The 20,368-nt window shown below is 38.5% G+C and overlaps 3 protein-coding genes and 2 long non-coding RNA genes across 5 annotated transcripts; 2 read left to right on the plus strand and 3 right to left on the minus strand.

Moving 5' to 3' along the window:
• Window positions 558-3,461, plus strand: LOC109719879 (protein ULTRAPETALA 2). The gene is made up of 3 exons (XM_020246712.1): window positions 558-777; window positions 2,101-2,407; window positions 3,285-3,461. The coding sequence occupies exons 1-3, from the start codon at window positions 558-560 to the stop codon at window positions 3,457-3,459; spliced, it is 702 nt and encodes a 233-aa protein (XP_020102301.1). The 3' UTR covers window positions 3,460-3,461.
• On the minus strand, window positions 5,855-8,804 carry LOC109720805 (lysine-specific histone demethylase 1 homolog 2). The gene is made up of 2 exons (XM_020248124.1): window positions 7,099-8,804; window positions 5,855-6,779 (listed from the first exon to the last, which is right to left on the minus strand). Exons 1-2 carry the CDS (start codon window positions 8,654-8,656, stop codon window positions 6,025-6,027), a joined length of 2,313 nt encoding a protein of 770 aa, XP_020103713.1. The 5' UTR covers window positions 8,657-8,804; the 3' UTR covers window positions 5,855-6,024.
• Window positions 14,549-19,267, plus strand: LOC109720767 (endonuclease 1). The gene is made up of 9 exons (XM_020248078.1): window positions 14,549-14,832; window positions 17,147-17,327; window positions 17,516-17,623; window positions 17,705-17,760; window positions 17,841-17,924; window positions 18,355-18,450; window positions 18,542-18,606; window positions 18,737-18,810; window positions 18,902-19,267. Exons 1-9 carry the CDS (start codon window positions 14,686-14,688, stop codon window positions 19,024-19,026), a joined length of 936 nt encoding a protein of 311 aa, XP_020103667.1. The 5' UTR covers window positions 14,549-14,685; the 3' UTR covers window positions 19,027-19,267.
• Window positions 14,899-17,150, minus strand: LOC109720768. The gene is made up of 2 exons (XR_002219056.1): window positions 16,893-17,150; window positions 14,899-15,533 (listed from the first exon to the last, which is right to left on the minus strand). It is a non-coding gene; the product is annotated as an uncharacterized LOC109720768 (long non-coding RNA).
• On the minus strand, window positions 19,424-20,357 carry LOC109720769. The gene is made up of 2 exons (XR_002219057.1): window positions 19,793-20,357; window positions 19,424-19,691 (listed from the first exon to the last, which is right to left on the minus strand). It is a non-coding gene; the product is annotated as an uncharacterized LOC109720769 (long non-coding RNA).

The raw sequence follows: 20,368 nt of genomic DNA on the forward strand, positions 1-20,368 counted from the left end.
CATTTTCATTTTCATTTTTATTTTTCTTTTGTCGATCCTTCCGAACATCATCCCGGAGAGCTTCGCATGCAGATATTTTATTAAGCCCCACCGCACAAATATATATATATATATATATATATATATATATATATATATATATATATATATATCCCTCTAGTTGCATGCGTTCCCAAATCCCAGAGATATATCTTCTTGCATTTTACTTACGTACGTATCTCTGACGTGGAGATCCTCTATCTCGGTCTAGAGAGAGCCAGGGTGCTAAATATTTTGGAACGCATGATTCTCCCGCAAGTGCAGACCCAACTCTTTTTCATATCTTCTCCTGTCATCACGGTACTTAATTACTATTGATTCGTCCATTAGAATTAGAATTGATTAAAGCGCCGCAATCGATATATAACTCTCATTCATTCATGGGGCCGGCCGGATATGTACGTAGGGTTACTGTGCATTGTTTCTGATCGCGCGGCCTAATAGCTAGCTAGCTAGTCACTTCATTTCTAACGTGCGTGTACCCTGCCCCTCATGACCTACTGCAGCAGGACGGAGAAATGGCGGCCAGCGGGTCATCGTCGGGAGGAGGCGGCGGGCGCGAGCTATTCAAGGAGGAGGAGCTGAGGGACATGAGCGGGCTGAAGAAAGGCGACGACTTCATCGAGGTGCTGTGCGGGTGCACGAGCCGCCGCTTTGGCGATGCTGTTGGCAAGCTCAAGGTGTTTGCCTCCGGTGAACTCGTCATCAGCTGCCAGTGCGTCCCCGGATGTACGGAAGGTCCGTCCGTCTGTTAACCCTCCCTTCTCCTGCATTACTTTCTTGTACGGAATCACATCACATATACCGAAGGTACAGGGCCATGTATGTGTATATATATATATATATATATATATATATATATATATATATATATATATGTTATGTTCTCTTAATGTGGATAAGCCATTGCTTGCAGCATGTACATGTTTAATTGCTTTTTTAAGAATGATGATGAGATTAAGTGATGAGAGAGCAATCCTAGCTAGCTGTATCATGTTATATATAAAGAGTCCTCCTCTTCAAGTCTGATGTTATTATAATTGCATGCATGGGAGAGTTAGTCGGATATCATTTTCGACCCAACTTAGATGCATGACAAGATCGATCCTTTGTTTAATTAGTAATTAGTAGTGATGTTTCTTAAATAAAATACTTATTCTGGAAAAAAAAGAAGAAGTATATCTTTGATGGAATAATGCTGATACTGATAGTACGTAGTGATCCGCTCCCTTGCATTGTTAGGAGCATTGAGTTCAAACCTAGCACCACCATAATCTAGTAACTCTGCACAAAGAGAGAGAGAGAGAGAGAGAGAGAGAGAGAGAGAGAGAGATGTTTTTATGGTTTAAAATTTTATTTCTGCAGGTGAAAAGTGTTCTTGATCCATGCGAGGACGAGAATGGCGACGTTCCTGNGGGGGCAAAGTGGGGTGAGAGTTGTTCTCGCCCATGCAATAACCCCAAGCACAGTTAGTAATTGTTATATGAGCAACTTCTTGTGCTTATTGATTATTTCTGTTTGTTTTTCTGAAGCCCTTAACTTTCAAACTTTACTTAATTAGATCACATACAATAAATGGAAACAATTCGACTTCCAAGCTCAAATGCATAAATTAATGTGGATTAGTGAAGAATGTTGATGCTTCTAAAATAAGAAAATACGTACAACCAATGGATTCTCTGTTTTAGTACATCAATCTGCAGTGTAGTATCCATGATTAAAGCAGAAATTTAGTATCTGAGGTGAGTCATCTGTACTTCTTTTCATGTTATTTTCTTTTCCTTTCCGAAAGCAGGCTGATGTAGTTCACATGTAAGACTATATATATATAACCTTCCAAGAGCGCTTCTTATTGCATGCGTACAAGTTACTGTCATTGATCCTCCATCGTGTTCTCTTTTCTTGTTTAGCAATCTTGAAGAAGCTTGCATGATATGTCGTCAAAAAAAAAAAAAGAAAAGAAAAAAAGAAGCAACATTAATTATATCAGTTGTTGTGGCATCACAAATGACTTGCCTTCCAATTATCTGTCAACTGATGAGCCTTCAACCAAATGATCAGATAAGTTGAACCCATCTGCTTTCGAGAAACATGCGGAGCGAGAGGTTCCGAGGAGATGGAAGTACAATATTTGGGTCATAGTGAAGGAAAAGAAAGTTCCCCTATTGAAGACAGCCCTGCTCCGATACTACAATCGAACATCGAAATCTGCCAACGGCTCAAACAAGTTGCACCGAGATGAGTTCGTTCAGTGTACAATATGCAACAAGCAGCGTCGATTTCGTCTCAGGACTGAAGAGGAATGCCGTGCCTTTCATGATGCGCAGGCAGTTCTCAACTGGAAATGCTCTGATATGCCTTCCGACAAGTAAGTTTTATTATTAGAATACCGTGGTCGGATGCTTGTATTAGGTATAACCATTAAGAAATGCATTATTCCCAACTCTCAAAAGTTGCGTTTGCACAACTTTAACTATTTTTTTAGCCTTTTCTTTCTTGTTATTAATATTTCATCCACATAAAAGGATTCTACTAAATTAGCTCAAAATGTGGAGGTTAAAATTTGTTCTGTTTTCAAGAATCTCAAATATTTTCTGCCTGGAAAGCCGCAATTTACACTGATCATATCCAAAATAGACATTATAGTTTGCTTCCATGGGCAAATCCTGTTTAAATATATATGTTTTTGCACGGTTGGAAATCATTTGATTCACAACATAGAACGGGAGATAAGAATATTTGCTGACTACATTGTGTTGATGAAAAGAATTTATGCCGTGAGCTATCAACCCGAATATTCTGGAAAGAATGCTGTTATTTTTGCCACCTTCTTTAGTATAATTATAAAATGTTATGAGGCCATGGATATCCTCTGTTTCGTAAAGTGATTGAGACTCTCCACAGCGAAACAGCTTGTATTTTGGATCTCTATTGACTTCTTAGCAGATTGCAAATTGGTCAAAATCACTTAAAATCACCAAGATCAGTTGCTAACCCCTTTGTTTTTTTTTTTTTTTTTCTTTTCAAAACACAGTTCGACTAGTGTTAATGTGCAAATTTCATTCATTTCCTCATCAATTCAACTTTACATCGACTTCTGCATAACACTGACTTTGAACATCTGCACTTTTTGTTCTTCGGTTCCTTTTCCTTCTCTCTCTCTCTCTCTCTCTCTCTCTCTCTCTCTCTCTCTCTCTCTTTTCATTTGTGAGCTAATCTTACATGTTCTGTTGCTTACCTCTTAGTGTCACTTGTGCTGTTGAAGAAGAAAGAGAAAGTCGCAAGCGCCTAAGAGGATGCACTCGTACCCCATTGTGCAAAGGTTGCCTTCACTGTGTCTGCTTCGGATGTAAGATGTGTCGCTTCTCAGACTGCGGGTGCCAGACTTGCGTTGACTACTTGGACAATGCCGACATTTAATTTAAGCCTGAAGATCAAAGGTCCTTAGAAGACTTTTTTCTCATTTAACTTTAATTCCCCTAAGATCGGACAAGAAAGACTTTCTGTTGTGATATGGGCAAGTAAGAGTAGTGTTTCTGTAGTGGTATGAACAAGGACAACAATTAGGTAACATAATTTGCCTGGTTCTGATTGCCATCATACTATTGCTTCTTTCTCATGTTGTGAGATTACAAGAAGTTCATTAAAGCATATAATTGTGATTTTTCTGAGACATGTCAATAGGATATATATATCCTCTGAATGGTCAGTAGGAGGCTTGAACATAGGTTGATGGCTGCCCCAAATAGTACAATGTCAGCAGTAGGATCTACCTTGGCTGAAATATTGTCAGACTTTGTCTTAGTTCAGGTTGAGGTGATTGCCGGTAGGATCCATTTACCTAATTCGATCAGAACCCATACCTGCTAATCTTCTTCCCCCCTCAATTCTCAAACCTAATCCGACCATTCACCAAAGCCATAAAAGCTAATAGGCGACCAATTGAAGCAATTTCTTATTCCTCGTCCCCCTCGCTATCACCCCTATTGTCAAAAATAGCCATCATTGAGGGTTTCAGCACATTAGCGCCGCCGCACCTTTCTAGCAGCACAACATTCTGCTGAGCTGTGCCATGCCAAGTGCTAATCAGCACTGGTGCAGTCATAGCTACTTTCTTGCTCTTGACAATTGCTATCTTCCCGCATCCAGTTGAATTTTGATCTTAGCATTTCTCATGTTGTCTGATATGTTCTGTCAATCTGAAGTTTTGATTTGAGCTCCCAACTTCCCATGTAAGAACTTCATATAAAATATGAAGAATATTATAAAAAGCATACAAAACTCCCAAAAAGAAATAGAACATGCAAACCCAACTAAAACTAGAATAAACAAGGCTAAATCACAACTGAACTAGATCAGTTACCCCACTTACTGCGATCTGTTTCCTTCATTAGATTCACATTTGGTCAAGATTTACTATAGCTACTTTATCACTCGTAAGGTTATAGTTTCGTCAACCATTTCAGACATTTATCTCCCTTGAGGAGTGAAGACTCCATTTTTCAGTTCAAGTTTTTTTCTCCCTCTATTCTACGTGATAGCCCCAATATATTTATACACTAGCAAACCTACTATTCCAATTATAGAAATATGGACATCACCTTCCATTTAAAGGTTACTCCGCTTCCAGTATCATTCTTTCATCGTGTTTTTCACCAGATGATGAAAATGCCATACTACTCCAAAATTATTTTCTTAAGTAGCCTCTCAGTAGAAAGTGGCCAAAAAGAAATTAGTCTCTACTTCATCCTATAGTTTGTCCTGTTTTCAAGCACATCAAGGTTAGGAGTAGACAAGCCCACACAGATTCCTCTTAGGTAATGGCATTCTCAAATTAATAATACTGGTGTTTCATTTTCTATCAACCTTTTTCATTACTATTGCAAGAATAGCAGTAAGAACAACCATCAGTTTTCTGGAAAAAAGAGTTTCACTTCCGAATTCCACTAGAAAGAGCTCCTATTCATAACCTTTGTTACATCTTTCGATCTCATCAAAGAAAGAAATTTAAATCATTCCAAAAATTAAAAACCGAGGGAAGGGCCAACAAAACGAATATCACTCCACCATGACAACAAACTGAATGGCCTGAAATATAAATTCTTAATGCTGCTCTCTGAAAAGATTACTACTGTCAATGTATCCATCTGGATTCTTCTTCGAGGATGCAACAAATCATTTGAAGGGTTAGTCAAGCATCTTCCAGGTGGACACATAAATTTCGTCAAACTCTATATCTTTGGCAGAAGATGATTCGTTCAAGTTATTGAGCATATCTTCTTTGATAATGCAACCATGAATATAATTATATCCTGTTACTATGTTTGTTCGATGCGCCTCTTCATTATCGACACAAAATAAATATGCAAGTTTAAGATAACTGAATGCTATGTGATTCCACAAGTAACAGTCACGTTACAATCCAGGCAGCGTTAGCAAGGCTATGCAACGAAGCCATGAGCAGCAAGAAAATCCAAGCGCTATGACAGTTCAAACCAAAGATAGCATCATTGCATGTTCGATTTTCTCAGGCGCAATTAATGCGAGGTTTTACTGTAAAAGGTTCATGTATGTTGCTTCATATGATTGCTACACATTTTAGTACATGCCTAGCATTCAACACTTGGAAATTCTGCCAATTAACGGAACAGTAGAGTTCATGTATGTTGCTTCATAACATTTTAGTACATGCCTAGCATTCGACACTTGGAAATTCTGCCAATTAAAGGAAAAGGAGAGAATTGATTCGAAATGCTTCCTACTCAATTAAGCCTGAAAAAAGATGAATTAAGAGCCAAACAAGCAGAACGATCCATGTGAAAGCTATCCAAAAAGGCAGACTTTTTCTTATCAATTCGAAAGAATGAGATTATATTAGTGTACAATACAAAGGCAGTATTACACTGCAATGACATGGCTGCCTATACAGCAAGTTCCTAGGGTATCTCAGGAGGAAAAGTTTGTTGGTGTAAAACAAGTTAGATGTCAAAACCATAATTTGTAATGCATAGACTGGTATTGCCTATTGTGGCTTCTTCTTGCTGCAGAAATGCTAGTAATTAGGGAACTCCCTACAGCACAGGTAGTATTACAACCCATTAGCTTTAAGCTAAACTTTTTGCATATTAATGCTAATCTACTCTTATCATCTCCACTGACCATTTGTATTTGAAGTGCCTGCTCCCGAGATAAAATTGCATAGAGATAGAAAGCTTGAAATTCTTGTTCTGATCTTTGAATCTTTTGTAACACTTTTCCTGAGCTGACTTTGCCATAAGCTTTGTTCGCAGACTTCCCAAAGCAAACTCTCATAAGACCCATCGCCTTCAGGTCTTCACTTGTGAGGGATGCGAACACAAAAGAGAAGTTCCCAAATTCTAGATCAGGTTCATCAAATAAATCCAACAGAATGTCATTGCACACTCGCATGCTCTTTTGCAAGCACCTCTTAGGATTGTAGTTAGGTGAAGCTCTAGTCTTCAAAGCACGAAGAATGCATGAAGCTTCTCTTAATCCACTCAAAAAGGCTCCATGCATAGTGGCAGGATATTGTCTACTCGTCGCCTCCCCTGCAAAAAAAAGTCGCCCATCGACACTCTCGGCAAGAATATCATAATCACCACCCGACGATCCTACTCTAACATGGGAGTAGGAACCATAGCAAAGGGGATCATCACCCCATCTTGTACATACTGTTTGAATGGGATCAGGCACATGTACACCCTTTGGACCGTATATACCTGCCATAACAGAGCGATCACGGACTTCAGATATATACCCAAAAAGGATAAGATAGTTTAAACAGCAAGAGTGATCAAAGAGAATAACTTGACTTGAATAAGAATGCAAGTGAAATGCCACAATTAGAGGTTTGCACATTTACATATATGGTGCTACGTTTTGCATGAGGTCAAAGGGAAAAGCTTCTAGTCATGTTTTTTATGCGGGAAAGGTGACAGGAATCTGTATAACTGTTTGTTGAAGGAATGTGATGATGACAGCTGTGCCGATTCATGCAGAAAGTGAAATAATATTTCTTTGTATCCCCAACATTGCTACCTTTAAGAATGCTGAGAGCGCGATGAAGTGAAACTAGCGGATCGGTCTGCTCAAAATCTAATGCAGCTTCTCCTGCTACCAACGCAACAAGCACAGGACCTCCCGAAACCGTATGGTAACTGTAGAACAGAAAGAATTCACCTCGCTTACAACGATCACTGTTGAGGCAACCAAACGTGTCTAGCTCCTCCCCCCAGAAGACGTGAGGAAAGACCATGGCTACTTTATTCAGCAACCCGAATCCTAATCTCCGAATAGCTTCCGACTTCCGAGTCGGCAATTCGGGATAGAACTTAATACCGCCGCTCTTGAGAACGCCGAGTGGCACGGTGCAGAGAACCATGTCAGCCTGAAACACCTGCCCGCCTGTGACCGCCACCCGCACGCCTTCCTCTCCATACTCGATTCTCGTAACGGTCTTTTTGTACAAAATTGGCACGCCCTCGCACAGCGCATTGATCAGTCTCCAATTGCCTCCTGCAAGAAAGCAGTGATCCCCGCCCATCTCATAGGGATCGTCTTGATCCCAGTAGGCGAGCGAGAGGTCGGAGAGGCAGCCTGCATTGGCGTACTCCAGATTTGCGAGGTGCCAGTCAAGAAGCTCCTTCTCCTCTCTGCTTCTGGCGACATGATACAGCTTTTGGAGCTTCTCGATGGCCGAACCCAAGGAAATGTCTTCGGCGAACTTGCCCAGTAGCTCCCTGAGCTGCGTGGCCTGGTCTAGGAGCTTGTTGAACACCAGGCCGATCCCAAGATCTAATTTTCCATCGACACTGGTGCCGTCCGGGCGGTAGAGAGGGCACCTGTCCCTGACCTTGTGAAGCGGGATCCCGAGCTGCCTCGCCAAGACCCCGAGCGGGTTGGCGTGAATGCCCGTTATGATGCTCCCTCCGAGGTCGACGGCCGCAAAGCTCCCTTCTCCGCCCAACATCCGCGAGGTGTAGACCCTCCCGCCGGGCCGATCGCGGCCCTCGAGAACCAGCACCTTGAACCCGAAGTTGAGGAGCTGCCCGGCGGCGGCGAGGCCGGCGAGGCCGGCGCCGACGACGAGGACGGAGTCCTTGTCACCGTCCGGGTCCGGGTCGAGGCGGAGGGGGAGCGAGGGGGAGCGGAAGGCTGGGGAGACGCCGAAGTTGATGTAGCCCTCCCGGTAGAGGAAGTCGTAGGCGGCGGAGACGAGGCGGTCGTAGCGGCTGCTGACCGTCTCGCGGATGTGGTCCTCGGAGAGCCAGCAGCGCACGTTGGCGCGCCACCGGGCCAGGATGTGGTTGCGCACCACGATGTAGTCGTTCTGCTCCTGCGGGGTCGCCGACACCACGCCCGCGGCCACCTCGGCGTCGACGAGGGCGTCGATGGGGAATCCGAGGGAGAGGGCGATCATGGCCTCCGTCTCCGTCTCCTTCTGCCGCTCCTCCGCGGTCAGCCTCCTGCGCTTCCGGGGTCCAGCGGAGGCGCCCAGGTGGTCGCGCAGGGCCCTGTCCAGCAGCGACTCGTCGTAGTTCATCGGCGGCGCGGTGCGACGCCGCGGCGGCCGCCTGGGCGAGGCGCCGGAGTCCATGGGCCTCGCCGGATCTCGGTGGGGCTGCGGAGGGGGCCGAGCAAGACAGAGCGGGGACGGGGAGGAGGAGGAGCAGGCGAAGAAGAAGAGGGCGAGCGCATCCGGGCCCGAAGCTCGATGGAGATAAATAAAATAATAATAATTCCCCCCCCCCNAGCGTCAGAAATTTGATAACGGGAGAGAGAGAGAGAGAGAGAGAGAGAGAGAGGAACGTGGAGCTAGTAGAGAAGAAGAGGAAGTGGGGGCGGTTGTGGTCACCGCACGGGAGCATAAGCTGCCATTGATCTCGCTGCTCTTTGTCTCCTTGGCAGATAGATAAATAAATAAATAAATAAATAAATTTGAAAACAGTGTGTGTGTCGCTTAATTTGAAATAAAGGATCCTTGACCCATTTTAATTGGAGGAGTGCCTGCGGGAATCCTCATGGTTCTCGCCCATGCCCTCGACACGCTGAAAGCAAGCCTCGGACTCCCGGCAAAAGTTTCGAGCACATTCGCATGGGGAGCGTCGAATTAATTAGCAACGGGCTTGTCTTGTTTATACGTTTTGCTCCCTAATTCTCTCTCGTTTCACTCCCGCACTTTCACTCTCAGCTGTTGAATTCCCATTTCATTTTGTTGAAGACGACCAAAAGTGTCATGCAGATATATATAACACTTCACTTTTTTTTTTCTGTTTCACGACCAAGAGTTGCATGCCGAGATCTTCTAACCTTAGTTGTTCTGTTTCTGTAAAAATGGTTCCTTTTCTATTATCTATTTATTTATTAATTTATTTATTTTGGTAACTAGCAAAGCAGAGCGTCCAATCATTCTGAAGTGCAAATTTTGTCGAGTAGACATGGTTCAGGTTCAGTGGTCTCATCGTACATCGTGCTGCAATTTGCAGTTATTTTTTGTCCTGCCAATCTGCCGTCGCTATATTCTTCTCAGTTCAGTCTCGGGCCATGGCTCAATAGTATACTCGGTAGATTTTTTAACCCATTTGTCACAAAAATAAATAATATGCTATCCGTTTTATTTATTTTATTTAAAAATAAATTTAGTTAAAAATATAAATTAATTAGGACTCGAATTTAGGACTTTGAATATCGATCATCAAAATTTTTACTATTTGCGCTAGAGACGGTCGGTGATGATGCACAAGTTATTCTCAATTTGATTGCAACTCTGAAATAGTCAATTTTCAGTTGTATTTGTACTGAAAAAAACAAAATCGCAACAAACCAAAAACGAAACATTACGCTTGTGTTTATGTTTATGGTACGTCGGTATTTTAAATTTTAACTGTTTTACATGCAATTCGATATGCCACCTTCCTCCTAACGAAAGGAAAAAATAATTTTGTAATATTGAAAGCTAGATTAGAGATTATTACCTTTTGCTTTTAATTAATGTATTAGAAAAAAAATTCCGGACACTTTAGCCTCTGTCCCAATTACTTTTCTTCCGTCCATTACCCCTCTGCACTTTACTATTCTCTCTAGTTTTTTTTTTTAGAGAAGGTAGCACGCTAGTGGTTTCATTACTATTCTCTCAAGTTGGTCCTACTATTTCAAATGATTGTTGAATTCAATTATAAAACTTTACACAAATAAATTTGAAGAAGAAATAACTTATAAATATAGTAATNCTTTACTTTATGTGACTAAATTCATCCACTAAATGAACTGAAATATTATTAATAGTATTTGAACTTTTTTACTATCAATTTTTAGCCATTAGATCTACACTTTAGTCAATTCTATCTTTTAGATCATACTATTAATAGTATTGGGACTCTTTTGCTATCGAGTTTTTAACTTTTGGATGAAAAATTATAGTATTAGGATGATAGTGGTCCCGTAGAGTTGAGTGGGTGGTTAATTAAATAGTATGATCTAAAAGATAGAATTGTTTAAAGTGTATATCTAAGGGCTAAAAAATTGATAGCAAAAAAATCCAAATGCTATTAATAGTATTCCGGCTCAATTTTCTCTCTATATATATCAAATCCAATTAATATTCTTTTAGAAAGATGGAGGTTTCGTCTTATTAAGTCGTTATTGAGGATAGGGATCCCAAATTGATTATCAGAACTGTTAAAATTGATTTAAAGTATTTGAAATGTTTAAAAATTAAATTTTATAATTTTTTAAAGTTATTTATGTAGTGATCAAAAAGTCACAAAATCGATACTTTTTAACGACCTATATGAGCCGTTTACTTATTTAACGGTATAGATCAATCCAAATCGCTTGAATTTTTTATAGAAAATTCTTTATACTATTTAGAGAACATTTGCTAACTCCGAATCATGTATTGAAAAAGTCAAAACTCTATTTTCATAAGGTTATTTATTTTTTATTGTTTATTTTTTAATTTTTTGATGGACTTGATAATAATTTTTTAAAATTATAAAATTTGGTTTCTAAATATTTTAATAATGTAGATCAATTTCAATGATGCCGATTATTCAAAATAACTCGATAGGACCAAAACCTTTTTTCTCTTAAGAGGACAGTAGCTGAACTATAATATATATATATATATATGGAGAGTAGGGTTACTATATTCTTATGAATGTAGACCCTTTATACTCATAAATTTTCGGATGTTAGATGAAGGAATGTGCAGTTAGGATGATAGCGGTTCCTGATTATGATGATAATATTCCTTTAAGGTTGAGCGAGTGATTAGTTGAATAGTTTGATCTAACGAATAAAAATAGTCAAAGGGTTAAATTTAACAATCGAAAACTTATGAGTACAAAGAAAATTATACTCATAAGAGTATAGTAACCGGACTCATATATATATATATATATATATATATATATATATATAGAATTGAGTCTAGGAATACTTTTAGAAGTATCAACCCTTTGGTGCTTTTAGGTTTTTAGCCCTCTAGATCTACTTCTTGATTATTAATATCGCTTTGGATCAAATACTATTCACCTCTACCACTACCTAGCACCATCATCAGAACCTTTACATTTGGTGATTTTGAGAGTATTCTAGCTCAACTCTCTCTCTCTCTCTCTCTCTCTCTCTCTCTATATATATATATATATATATATAGTCCGGCTACTATGCTATTAATAGCACGAAGCACTTGGTGCTACTAAGTTTTCCGCCGTTAGATCTACCCTTTTGATCATTTTCATCCGTTAGATCATACTATTCAACCAACCACCCACTCAACCCTAGGAGGCCCACATCATCCTAACCGCACATCTCTTAATCCAATGGCTAAAAACTTAGTAGCACCAATGACTTGGTGCTTTTAATAGCATATTAGCCTAGTTCTATATATATATAAAGAGAGAGAGAGAGAGAGAGAGTTGAGCTAGAATGCAATCAGTGGCAAACGAATTCCGTTATCACCTATTTATTTTCAATGATGGAAACCCCCAAATCGACGAAACCATAATCTATACTACTTAAAAAATCTAGAAACCAAATTTGATATTTTTTTGATATTGTTCTATTGTTCATCAAAAGAACACAAAAATGAACAGCTGAAAATGAATATCCCTTAAAAGGTGATAATAAAAGTATTGTAAGAGTATAGATCTTATTCTAAATTATTTAAAGAATTTTCTAACCAAAATTTAATTGATTTGAATATCTTTATACCATTACTGACTATTAAAATTACAAATTCTGAAACCCTTTAATTATTAGGCCAATAATGTGAAAAAGATTTGAAATTTAGTTTCTAGATATTTCAAGTGGTATGATCATGTTCAATGATGCCGATCGTCGATTTGGAGCTTCCATCATTGAAAACAAATGGGTGGTAATAGAGTCTGTTTGCTATTGATAGTATTCCAGCTCAACTATATATATATATNCCACTATTGAAAATTTGTTTGTTTTTTTTTTTTAGAGAAAGAAAGGTAGCATACTATCCAATTCGTTTATTTTAAAAAAAAATAAATTTAACTAGAAAATTTGAACTAATTAGAATTCGAATTTGGAACTCGGATATCAACCACCAAATTTTTTGTCACTTACATTAGGGACAATCGGTAGTATTAAAATATATTAATTATCATGTCGTGTACTCTTTCACCGTCTCAAATTGATCCACAAGTTCACAAAGTTGACAAAATAAATTGTAAAACTTTACTAAAATAAATTGACATATATATTACATTATTCTACATCTCAATATTTATTTAATTTATAATTAAAACATAAATAAAAATATAGATAAATAAAAAATTATATATATATATATATAGAGAGAGAGAGAGAGAGAGAGAGAGAGAGAGAGAGAGAGAGAGAGTCCGGCTACTATACTCTTATGAGTATGATCACCTTCGTACTCATAAGTTGTTTTTGATGATAGTGCTTCCGAATCGATAATCCATATCGTTAAACATTATCTAAAGCATTTAAAACTTCTAAAAATTAAATTTTATAATTTTTCGATATCATTTATCTTACGATCAAAAGCTCACAAAATTGACAATTTTTAAGGGCTGATATGAGATATTTGCTAGTTTAACGGCGAAAAAAATCAGAATAGGTTGAATTTTTGATAAAAAATTCTATTCACTACCTAAATAAAGATCAATAACTCCGATCTTAAATTAAAGGTCCGATCATCCATTTTTAGGATGTCGTTCGATTTTAACCATTCATTTTATACCCACTTGATAGACTTTATAATGATTTCGAAAAATTACGAAATTTATTTTCTAGAAGTTTCAAATACTCTAGATCATGTTTAACGGTGTGGATCGTCGATTCGAAAACCTCAACATCGAAAACAACTTATGTGTACGAAGGGCTCTATACTCATAAGAGTATAGTAGCCCTACTCTCTCTCTCTCTCTCTCTCTCTCTCTATATATATATATATATAATTTTTTATTTATCTATATTTTTATTTATGTTTTAATTATAAATTAAATAAATATTGAGATGTAGAATAATGTAATATATATGTCAATTTATTTTAGTAAAGTTTTACAATTTATTTTGTCAACTTTGTGAACTTGTGGATCAATTTGAGACGGTGAAAGAGTACACGACATGATAATTAATATATTTTAATACTACCGATTGTCCCTAATGTAAGTGACAAAAAATTTGGTGGTTGATATCCGAGTTCCAAATTCGAATTCTAATTAGTTCAAATTTTCTAGTTAAATTTATTTTTTTTTAAAATAAACGAATTGGATAGTATGCTACCTTTCTTTCTCTAAAAAAAAAAAACAAACAAATTTTCAATAGTGGCGGGGAATCATTTTCTTTGTTCTCTCGAACACAGACAGTGATCATAGGCATACCACCTGGATTCATAAAAGGGGTTGGGAAAGCAAAACAAATATTAATTGCCTGTGGTATATTGTTGTACGAGGGGAATGAGCAGCCGCGAAGACCTTCCGGTGGACATTCCAACCGAGCATGTATCTACCAACCCTTATTGTTGATGATGATATCATTATTGTAATTGTGATCCGGCCCCAAAGCTAATTAAGTAAATCACCATTTACCACCACATCCGCTAAATATGATTGGCTCAATATGTATCTCGCTCCTGCCCCGCACGCTACTCTCGAAAGTCAAAACTGTTGCCATCTCAACAGGCAATCCCTCCCTGGCAACTCGTTCAATTACAAGTAGCTAATTAAAGAGATGATGGTTGAGTACTACAAACAATGCCGGGGTGGCTTACCACAAGCTGATTGCGTAGGAGTACAGGCATCTGAGAACTAGCAGTTAGGCAGATAGATAGATAGATAGATGCTTCCAGCATCCAGAATCTGCCTCATCATTTGCTTGTATTAGAAACTAAAGCATTAAGTGTTAAACATGAAGTGTGCGAAGAATAACCAGAGGAGATGAGGATGCCGAAACATGATTTATACTTGCACTCAAAGAACACTTGTACCTACCAAATGTTGTATTAGAAACATAATCATCCTATTTAATATTAGTTCTCAAAGTCTGTCTCTCATTGTAATTGCCATCTACACACACACACACACGCGCACACACACAGAGAGAGAGAGAGAGAGAGAGAGCACAAAGATGGGTTCGGTACCGGCGGTCTTATTCTCTGTTGGCAGCTTTGTGAAATTGCTGCTGTCGTCTGTTTGTTTGGTTCTCGTAGTCTCAGCACCCGTAGCATTGTCATGGAGCAAAGAGGGTCACATGCTCACCTGCAGAATTGCTCAGGTACATCATCAATTTTAGAAGGTTCAGCTAGAAAGGGCCGCTTCTTGTTAGAGTTTCTTCCTTATGTTTACATAGAGTTTCTATCTTATAATTAAAATTTGATGTGTATGGCTTAAGCAACAAGATACATAAGATTTCAGCTTGGGGGAAAGCAGAGTTTGTGTTTAAAAAGACCTAATTGCAATTTGGTCCTACAAGAACTTTATTGAGAAAAAAAAACATAAGTCCTTTTCTCAAAAAAAAAAAAAAAGAAAAAGAAAAAGGAAAAACGTTTGAGTCCCACAGTCAACCACAATGTCGAGGAGATCCATCATCTAAGCTTTACCCCAATTCCTCAAAACTAGCTTTGGCGGGAAAGGTGGGAGGTATACCTTCATTGAAAAGATACAAAATCCTGCTTCAGCTGGATCACCCATCTCATCAGTGTTACTGTTGCCATGATCAACTAATTTATGTTTAAACTTCAGTTTCAGTTAAATTGTCCATATGTCCTCAGTATAGGATTCGCCGACTAAACTGCCATATTTTCCAATAACATGTAGCCTAATTGTCTGGAAATCTTCAAACTCTCTTCTTACTAAACAATTGTAGGAGCCAATAACTACCCTGTTGTCTCAAATTTTCAAGTTAATTTCTTCGTTGCATGTGGAGGCCACAGGCATATGACGAAAAGTAGTTGCAACAATTCAGTCTCCATCTCCCTGAAAATAAAGGAAAGAAAAAAAAAAAATTCAGTCTCCAAATGACAGGACCTTCACAGAAAGAGTCTACTGAAGAAAAGGAAAGCACAGAAGTGTGCCATCTTATTAGAAATAGAAAAAAGGGAGGTAATTTGAAAGAAACCACAACAAAATCACCACAAAGCAGATATGTAACTAGCATCTCTATCACTTCAATCTGGTGAATTTGTAAATTTTTGAAATTATGCCACTGATCCTTCATCCAAGAAAAGCATAGCATTTTATTACTGGTTAGGCTGTACACATACAATCTATGCGGCTAAAACAGGCTCTTCTTAGTCTGCTTTAAAGCAGCATAGACGTTCTGTCAGATGTCAAAATAATATCGTCCCAACAGACTAAACTTTATGAAGAATTATCTGGTAATGGCGTATAATAAAAGTGAAGGCTCCTTTTCACTGCTGCTTGCTTTTATCTAAAGATTCTTATAGTACACCATCTGCAAGGTAGCAATCCCATCATTAGGCAGAGTAGAGAGCCCTAAATCAAAAACAATTCAATGACATTTGTAGGTCAGAAAAGCTTCAACTTCAAATTGTGTTGATGGTAAGACTTTGCATGCCATTTTCTAGAAAGTTAAAATTTCAAGTCTTCAATTTTATCAAAAAGCCCAAGAAAAGCAAAAACATTGCTTTCTTCAAAGACATCCATGCTAATCATATCCTTCCAAGTAAGGCTTTGCTTTTCCACAACCATCAGACTGCAAAAAAAAAAATTTGCATTCCTTCAAAAAACTATTTCTTCTTTAGATTTTGATTTGCTTAAATGGTATGATTTTTACTTCAAGATGTATAGTTTATAAACATCAAAATCACCAGAAGGGAACACCAATTTCAGTTGTCTGATAATGATTTTGGGCCATGAAATCTTACTCAAAAAATTGAAGCTAAATACAATTTGAAGCCACGTAACTAATGTAGCTAAATTAACCAAGCTAAAAGCAAGTGATGCTTAGTTGACAATCTTATGACTATAATATAGAAGTATACAAAGAATAAACATGTAGTAAACTAATAGCAAAAGAATATACATGTAGCAATCTTATAGCAAAAGAATAAACATTTAGCAAACCTATAACAATTTAAAAATTCACCAGCTGTAAAAGATGCTAAATAAGTCAACCCACAAATTTTACCAATGACCAACTAAAGTTCAACCAACATCAAACCATCTAAGCTGTATTTGATATCTTCAATGTTAAAAAAATGCCTCATAGGTGTTCACTGAATTAGCATGCTAGTTTTTTGGCAGTCTCCTCGGGCAAAATCTAGTGAAACAGAAATAGGAGCAGATATGAACAAGGAATCATCCTAGAATTACCTGGCAAATGGAATGCCTTCAACACGATATGCTAGACCTAAGTAAAATGGCAACCTGACTGCCACCTCCCATAGATTAATTTTGTGATTCCAACAAGGTTGCAACAGAGCAGTATTCTTTTTCTGCCAGGACCAATCCTTTTATTGGAACCAAAATGTCTGATGATGGCAGATACGAAGGAGAGGAGACACCTCTATGTTTGCAATTTGGAGTTGTTGAGTGCTCTTATGCAAATGACTATTGTTGTGGCACAGAAACTCTTGGACCCCGAGGCAGCTGAGGCTGTAAGAAACCTTCTGCCAGACTATGTTGATGGAGATTTATCAGCGCTGTGCGTCTGGCCTGATCAGATTCGACACTGGTACAAGTACAGGTGGACAAGTTCCCTTCACTTCATTGACACCCCTGACCAAGCTTGCAACTTCGCCTACTCAAGTAAGACACCACTTTCACTGCCAACCCACTAGAAGCATTAAGTCATTTGTCATTTATCTTTAACAAAGATTATAGTGGCAAGAGAAGAAGACTGCAGATAGATAAAAGATATGAACCTCATAAAATCTTACTTCTATTGGTACCAGAATCTTCCTTTCTAACTGCGACTAATACCTTATGACTTACAGGAGACTGCCACGATCCCCATGGAGCAAAGGACATGTGTGTGGCTGGTGCTGTTCGCAACTTTACTAATCAGCTTCTTCACTACAGGCATGGGACCTCCGACCGCAAATGTAAGGAAGCTGCCACAACTTGCTGAGCCTTTAATAATATCGATATATTTCATTGATATTTAGATGGGCCTGATTATCCAGATAATTTCACTGAAGCCTTGCTGTTCTTGTCACACTTTATGGGGGATATCCATCAAGTAAGCAAAATCCGGTTTATTAGCCGATTCTCTTCAAGTTTGGATGCTCACTGTTCCAATAATGTTTTTTCAAACTGCAGCCCATGCATGTTGGGTTCACAAGTGATCAAGGTGGGAACACGATAAACCTGCACTGGTTTAGGCATAAATCCAATCTGCACCATGTAAGTTCATTGGTTTCTCATTGTATATGAATAATGCATTTAAAAAAAACCCATAGGTATAGAAGAAACCTTAATTGCAGTAGCTTATCACTCGAAATCACCATCAGAGTGTCTACCGGATATATTTAACTTCCAAAAACTTAAAATCATAGTAAGGTGTTTAAATGACTCTGTTGTCATTACTCAAGCCTATTCTGTTTCATGGACCAGTACGAGACTATTTTGTGGTAATCGGAGATTGATGTCTATAGCATTATGGTTCCATTGGTTTGTTGAACTACATATCATGCAGCATACACTTGTCCCTCAATTACTGCAATATGATCAGTCTGAGCACAATTCACAAACGATGTTGAATATTTCTAAGCTATATGATATTTTTTTTCCAGTCTTTATAATTAACTCCAGCTTGTTTACTCATGAATTGTAGGTGTGGGATAGGGAGATAATCCTTACAGCTCTGGCAGATTATTATGATAAGGACATGGATGTCTTCCAAGAGGACCTTCAAAATAATTTCACTAGTGTAAGTTGAATAATTAATCTTGGCAATCACAGTTTGATCATCCATCAGTAAAGCAGACTCAAATTTGTTCCCAATACTTGTTTTCCTTCAGGGAATCTGGTCCGACGACACCTCCTCCTGGGGAGACTGTGATGACCTCTTTTCTTGTCCCACAAAGTAAGTGATTTCCTCATGGGAAAAAGTTGCAATAAAGGAAAGATGCCCAGTAGGATACAAATATATTGGAATTCTGGCTACAAAAACCATATTTGCTGCTATAATAGATAATCACAAGTTTGTTCAACAGGTATGCTACAGAGAGTATAACCTTGGCGTGCAAATGGGGTTACGAAGGAGTCAATGAAGGTGACACTCTCTCTGGTAAGTTTCTCAGTCAAGAAGTGAAGAGGAAACAAGAGATGCAATTGTTCAGATCTAATTTAAGAGCCATTTTTTTAATCTCATATTTCAGATAATTACTTCAATTCAAGAATGCCAATCGTTGCAAAACGAATTGCCCAGGGTGGAGTGAGGTTAGGCATGATACTGAATCGGGTGTTTGGCCATCACAATCAAGATACGCTAAGACCAACCTGACCAACCTGAACAATACTTGTTGATAATCTGATTCAGAACATTATGCAAACTATTGCCAGCAATATACGATGTCAGAATAGCAACACTATTTGCTGTGAATAAATCATTGTACAACTAACTCGTAGTTGTATTTGCAGCTTTCATTTTTTTTTTTTTTTTCTAAACAGGGGCATATCCAAAACTCACAAGTCCAATAATACTTCTTTTGGTTAATATTTGGCAAAAGGTTTACGGTTAAAAATGCTCAATCTATTGACTTTCAAGCAGTCTCGGCAAGTAAAACACCTAGACAATTTTTCACAATCTTGCATGATAGACTTCCATCAAAGAAATTTTAACCTATACCATTTACCTTTTTGATTCTACTGTTCTTTACCATACGATGCATTCTCACCTCTAAATCTAAATAATGCCTCTGATATCATCTGTTATAGTATTGTATAATGTGAAACACCCCAAAGTTGGTGGAGTATATCGTAGTTAAGTCTGTATGATGTACTACAAGGACGAAGACAAGTTGTACACACTTCAAGTTCAACCCGATATGTGTTGCGGTCCCTCACTGGTTATCAGAGAAGGATGTCAATCTCACTTTGTTCACTTATGCAGGCAACATCATAGGTCCTCGCAAAAATGGACCCTCGTTGAATACCATCACTAGGTCCCTAGGATCAACAAGTTTACTAATTATTCACGTGCTCATAGATGCAGCACATATGTGATTGAAGAATAAAAAGGAGTAGTGCTAAATCTGATGAAATATTACAAATGAAATCCCCCTCAGCCCGCTGCAAAATGCGATTGCGGCAGCACAATTTGTCTCAGTGGATATCTCATCATCCTGAGAGCAACTAATGCGCTGCCGCCGCTGGTCGCTTGCGTCTTAAATCCGAGGGGGGGGGGCAGCAGTCTCCCTCAAACTCGGACTCTTCCATGCCGCCGCACCAGCAGCTGTATTCGACGCCCGAGCTCGATAGGCTTGCTGGATTCCTAGTTCTTCCTTCCCCCATCGGTTCCTGCCACGATCTCTTATTAAAGTCTTTATTGAGGAGTTGAGGAGGAGGAGGACGAGGAGGAAAACAAAAAGAGAGAGAGAGAGAGAGAGACAGAGACAGAAAAAAAAAGAGAGGAGCTTTCTCCCTTATTCTTCTTCCTCTCTGTTGTTTAACGTAAAATCTTTAATTTTTGTACTAAAGGAAAGGAAATTGTAGGGAGGAAAAATAAAACAAAGTTTGCCATTTGCCCGTGACGTTTTGTTTTATTCGAGGCAAGGGAAAACTTTTAAGGAAAAGAGAAGAAATTTTCCCTTTTCTAACCTTTTTTTTTTTTTTTTTCCAATACA

The sequence above is a fragment of the Ananas comosus genome, linkage group 14 (assembly GCF_001540865.1).
Source record: "Ananas comosus cultivar F153 linkage group 14, ASM154086v1, whole genome shotgun sequence".
Classification (NCBI taxonomy): domain Eukaryota; kingdom Viridiplantae; phylum Streptophyta; class Magnoliopsida; order Poales; family Bromeliaceae; genus Ananas; species Ananas comosus.

Excerpts from the sequence above, each read along its gene's own strand:
- LOC109720805 (XM_020248124.1), bottom strand. The coding sequence starts at position 8,656 with ATGGACTCCGGCGCCTCGCCCAGGCGGCCGCCGCGGCGTCGCACCGCG. Across the intron at positions 6,780-7,098 it reads CGCTCTCAGCATTCTTAAAG|GTATATACGGTCCAAAGGGT; the intron begins GTAGCAATGTTG and ends CTGTTATGGCAG.
- LOC109719879 (XM_020246712.1), top strand. The coding sequence starts at position 558 with ATGGCGGCCAGCGGGTCATCGTCGGGAGGAGGCGGCGGGCGCGAGCTA. Across the intron at positions 778-2,100 it reads CGTCCCCGGATGTACGGAAG|ATAAGTTGAACCCATCTGCT; the intron begins GTCCGTCCGTCT and ends CCAAATGATCAG. Across the intron at positions 2,408-3,284 it reads TCTGATATGCCTTCCGACAA|TGTCACTTGTGCTGTTGAAG; the intron begins GTAAGTTTTATT and ends CTTACCTCTTAG.
- LOC109720767 (XM_020248078.1), top strand. The coding sequence starts at position 14,686 with ATGGGTTCGGTACCGGCGGTCTTATTCTCTGTTGGCAGCTTTGTGAAA. Across the intron at positions 17,624-17,704 it reads TGGGACCTCCGACCGCAAAT|ATAATTTCACTGAAGCCTTG; the intron begins GTAAGGAAGCTG and ends CTGATTATCCAG. Across the intron at positions 18,607-18,736 it reads CTCTTTTCTTGTCCCACAAA|GTATGCTACAGAGAGTATAA; the intron begins GTAAGTGATTTC and ends TTTGTTCAACAG.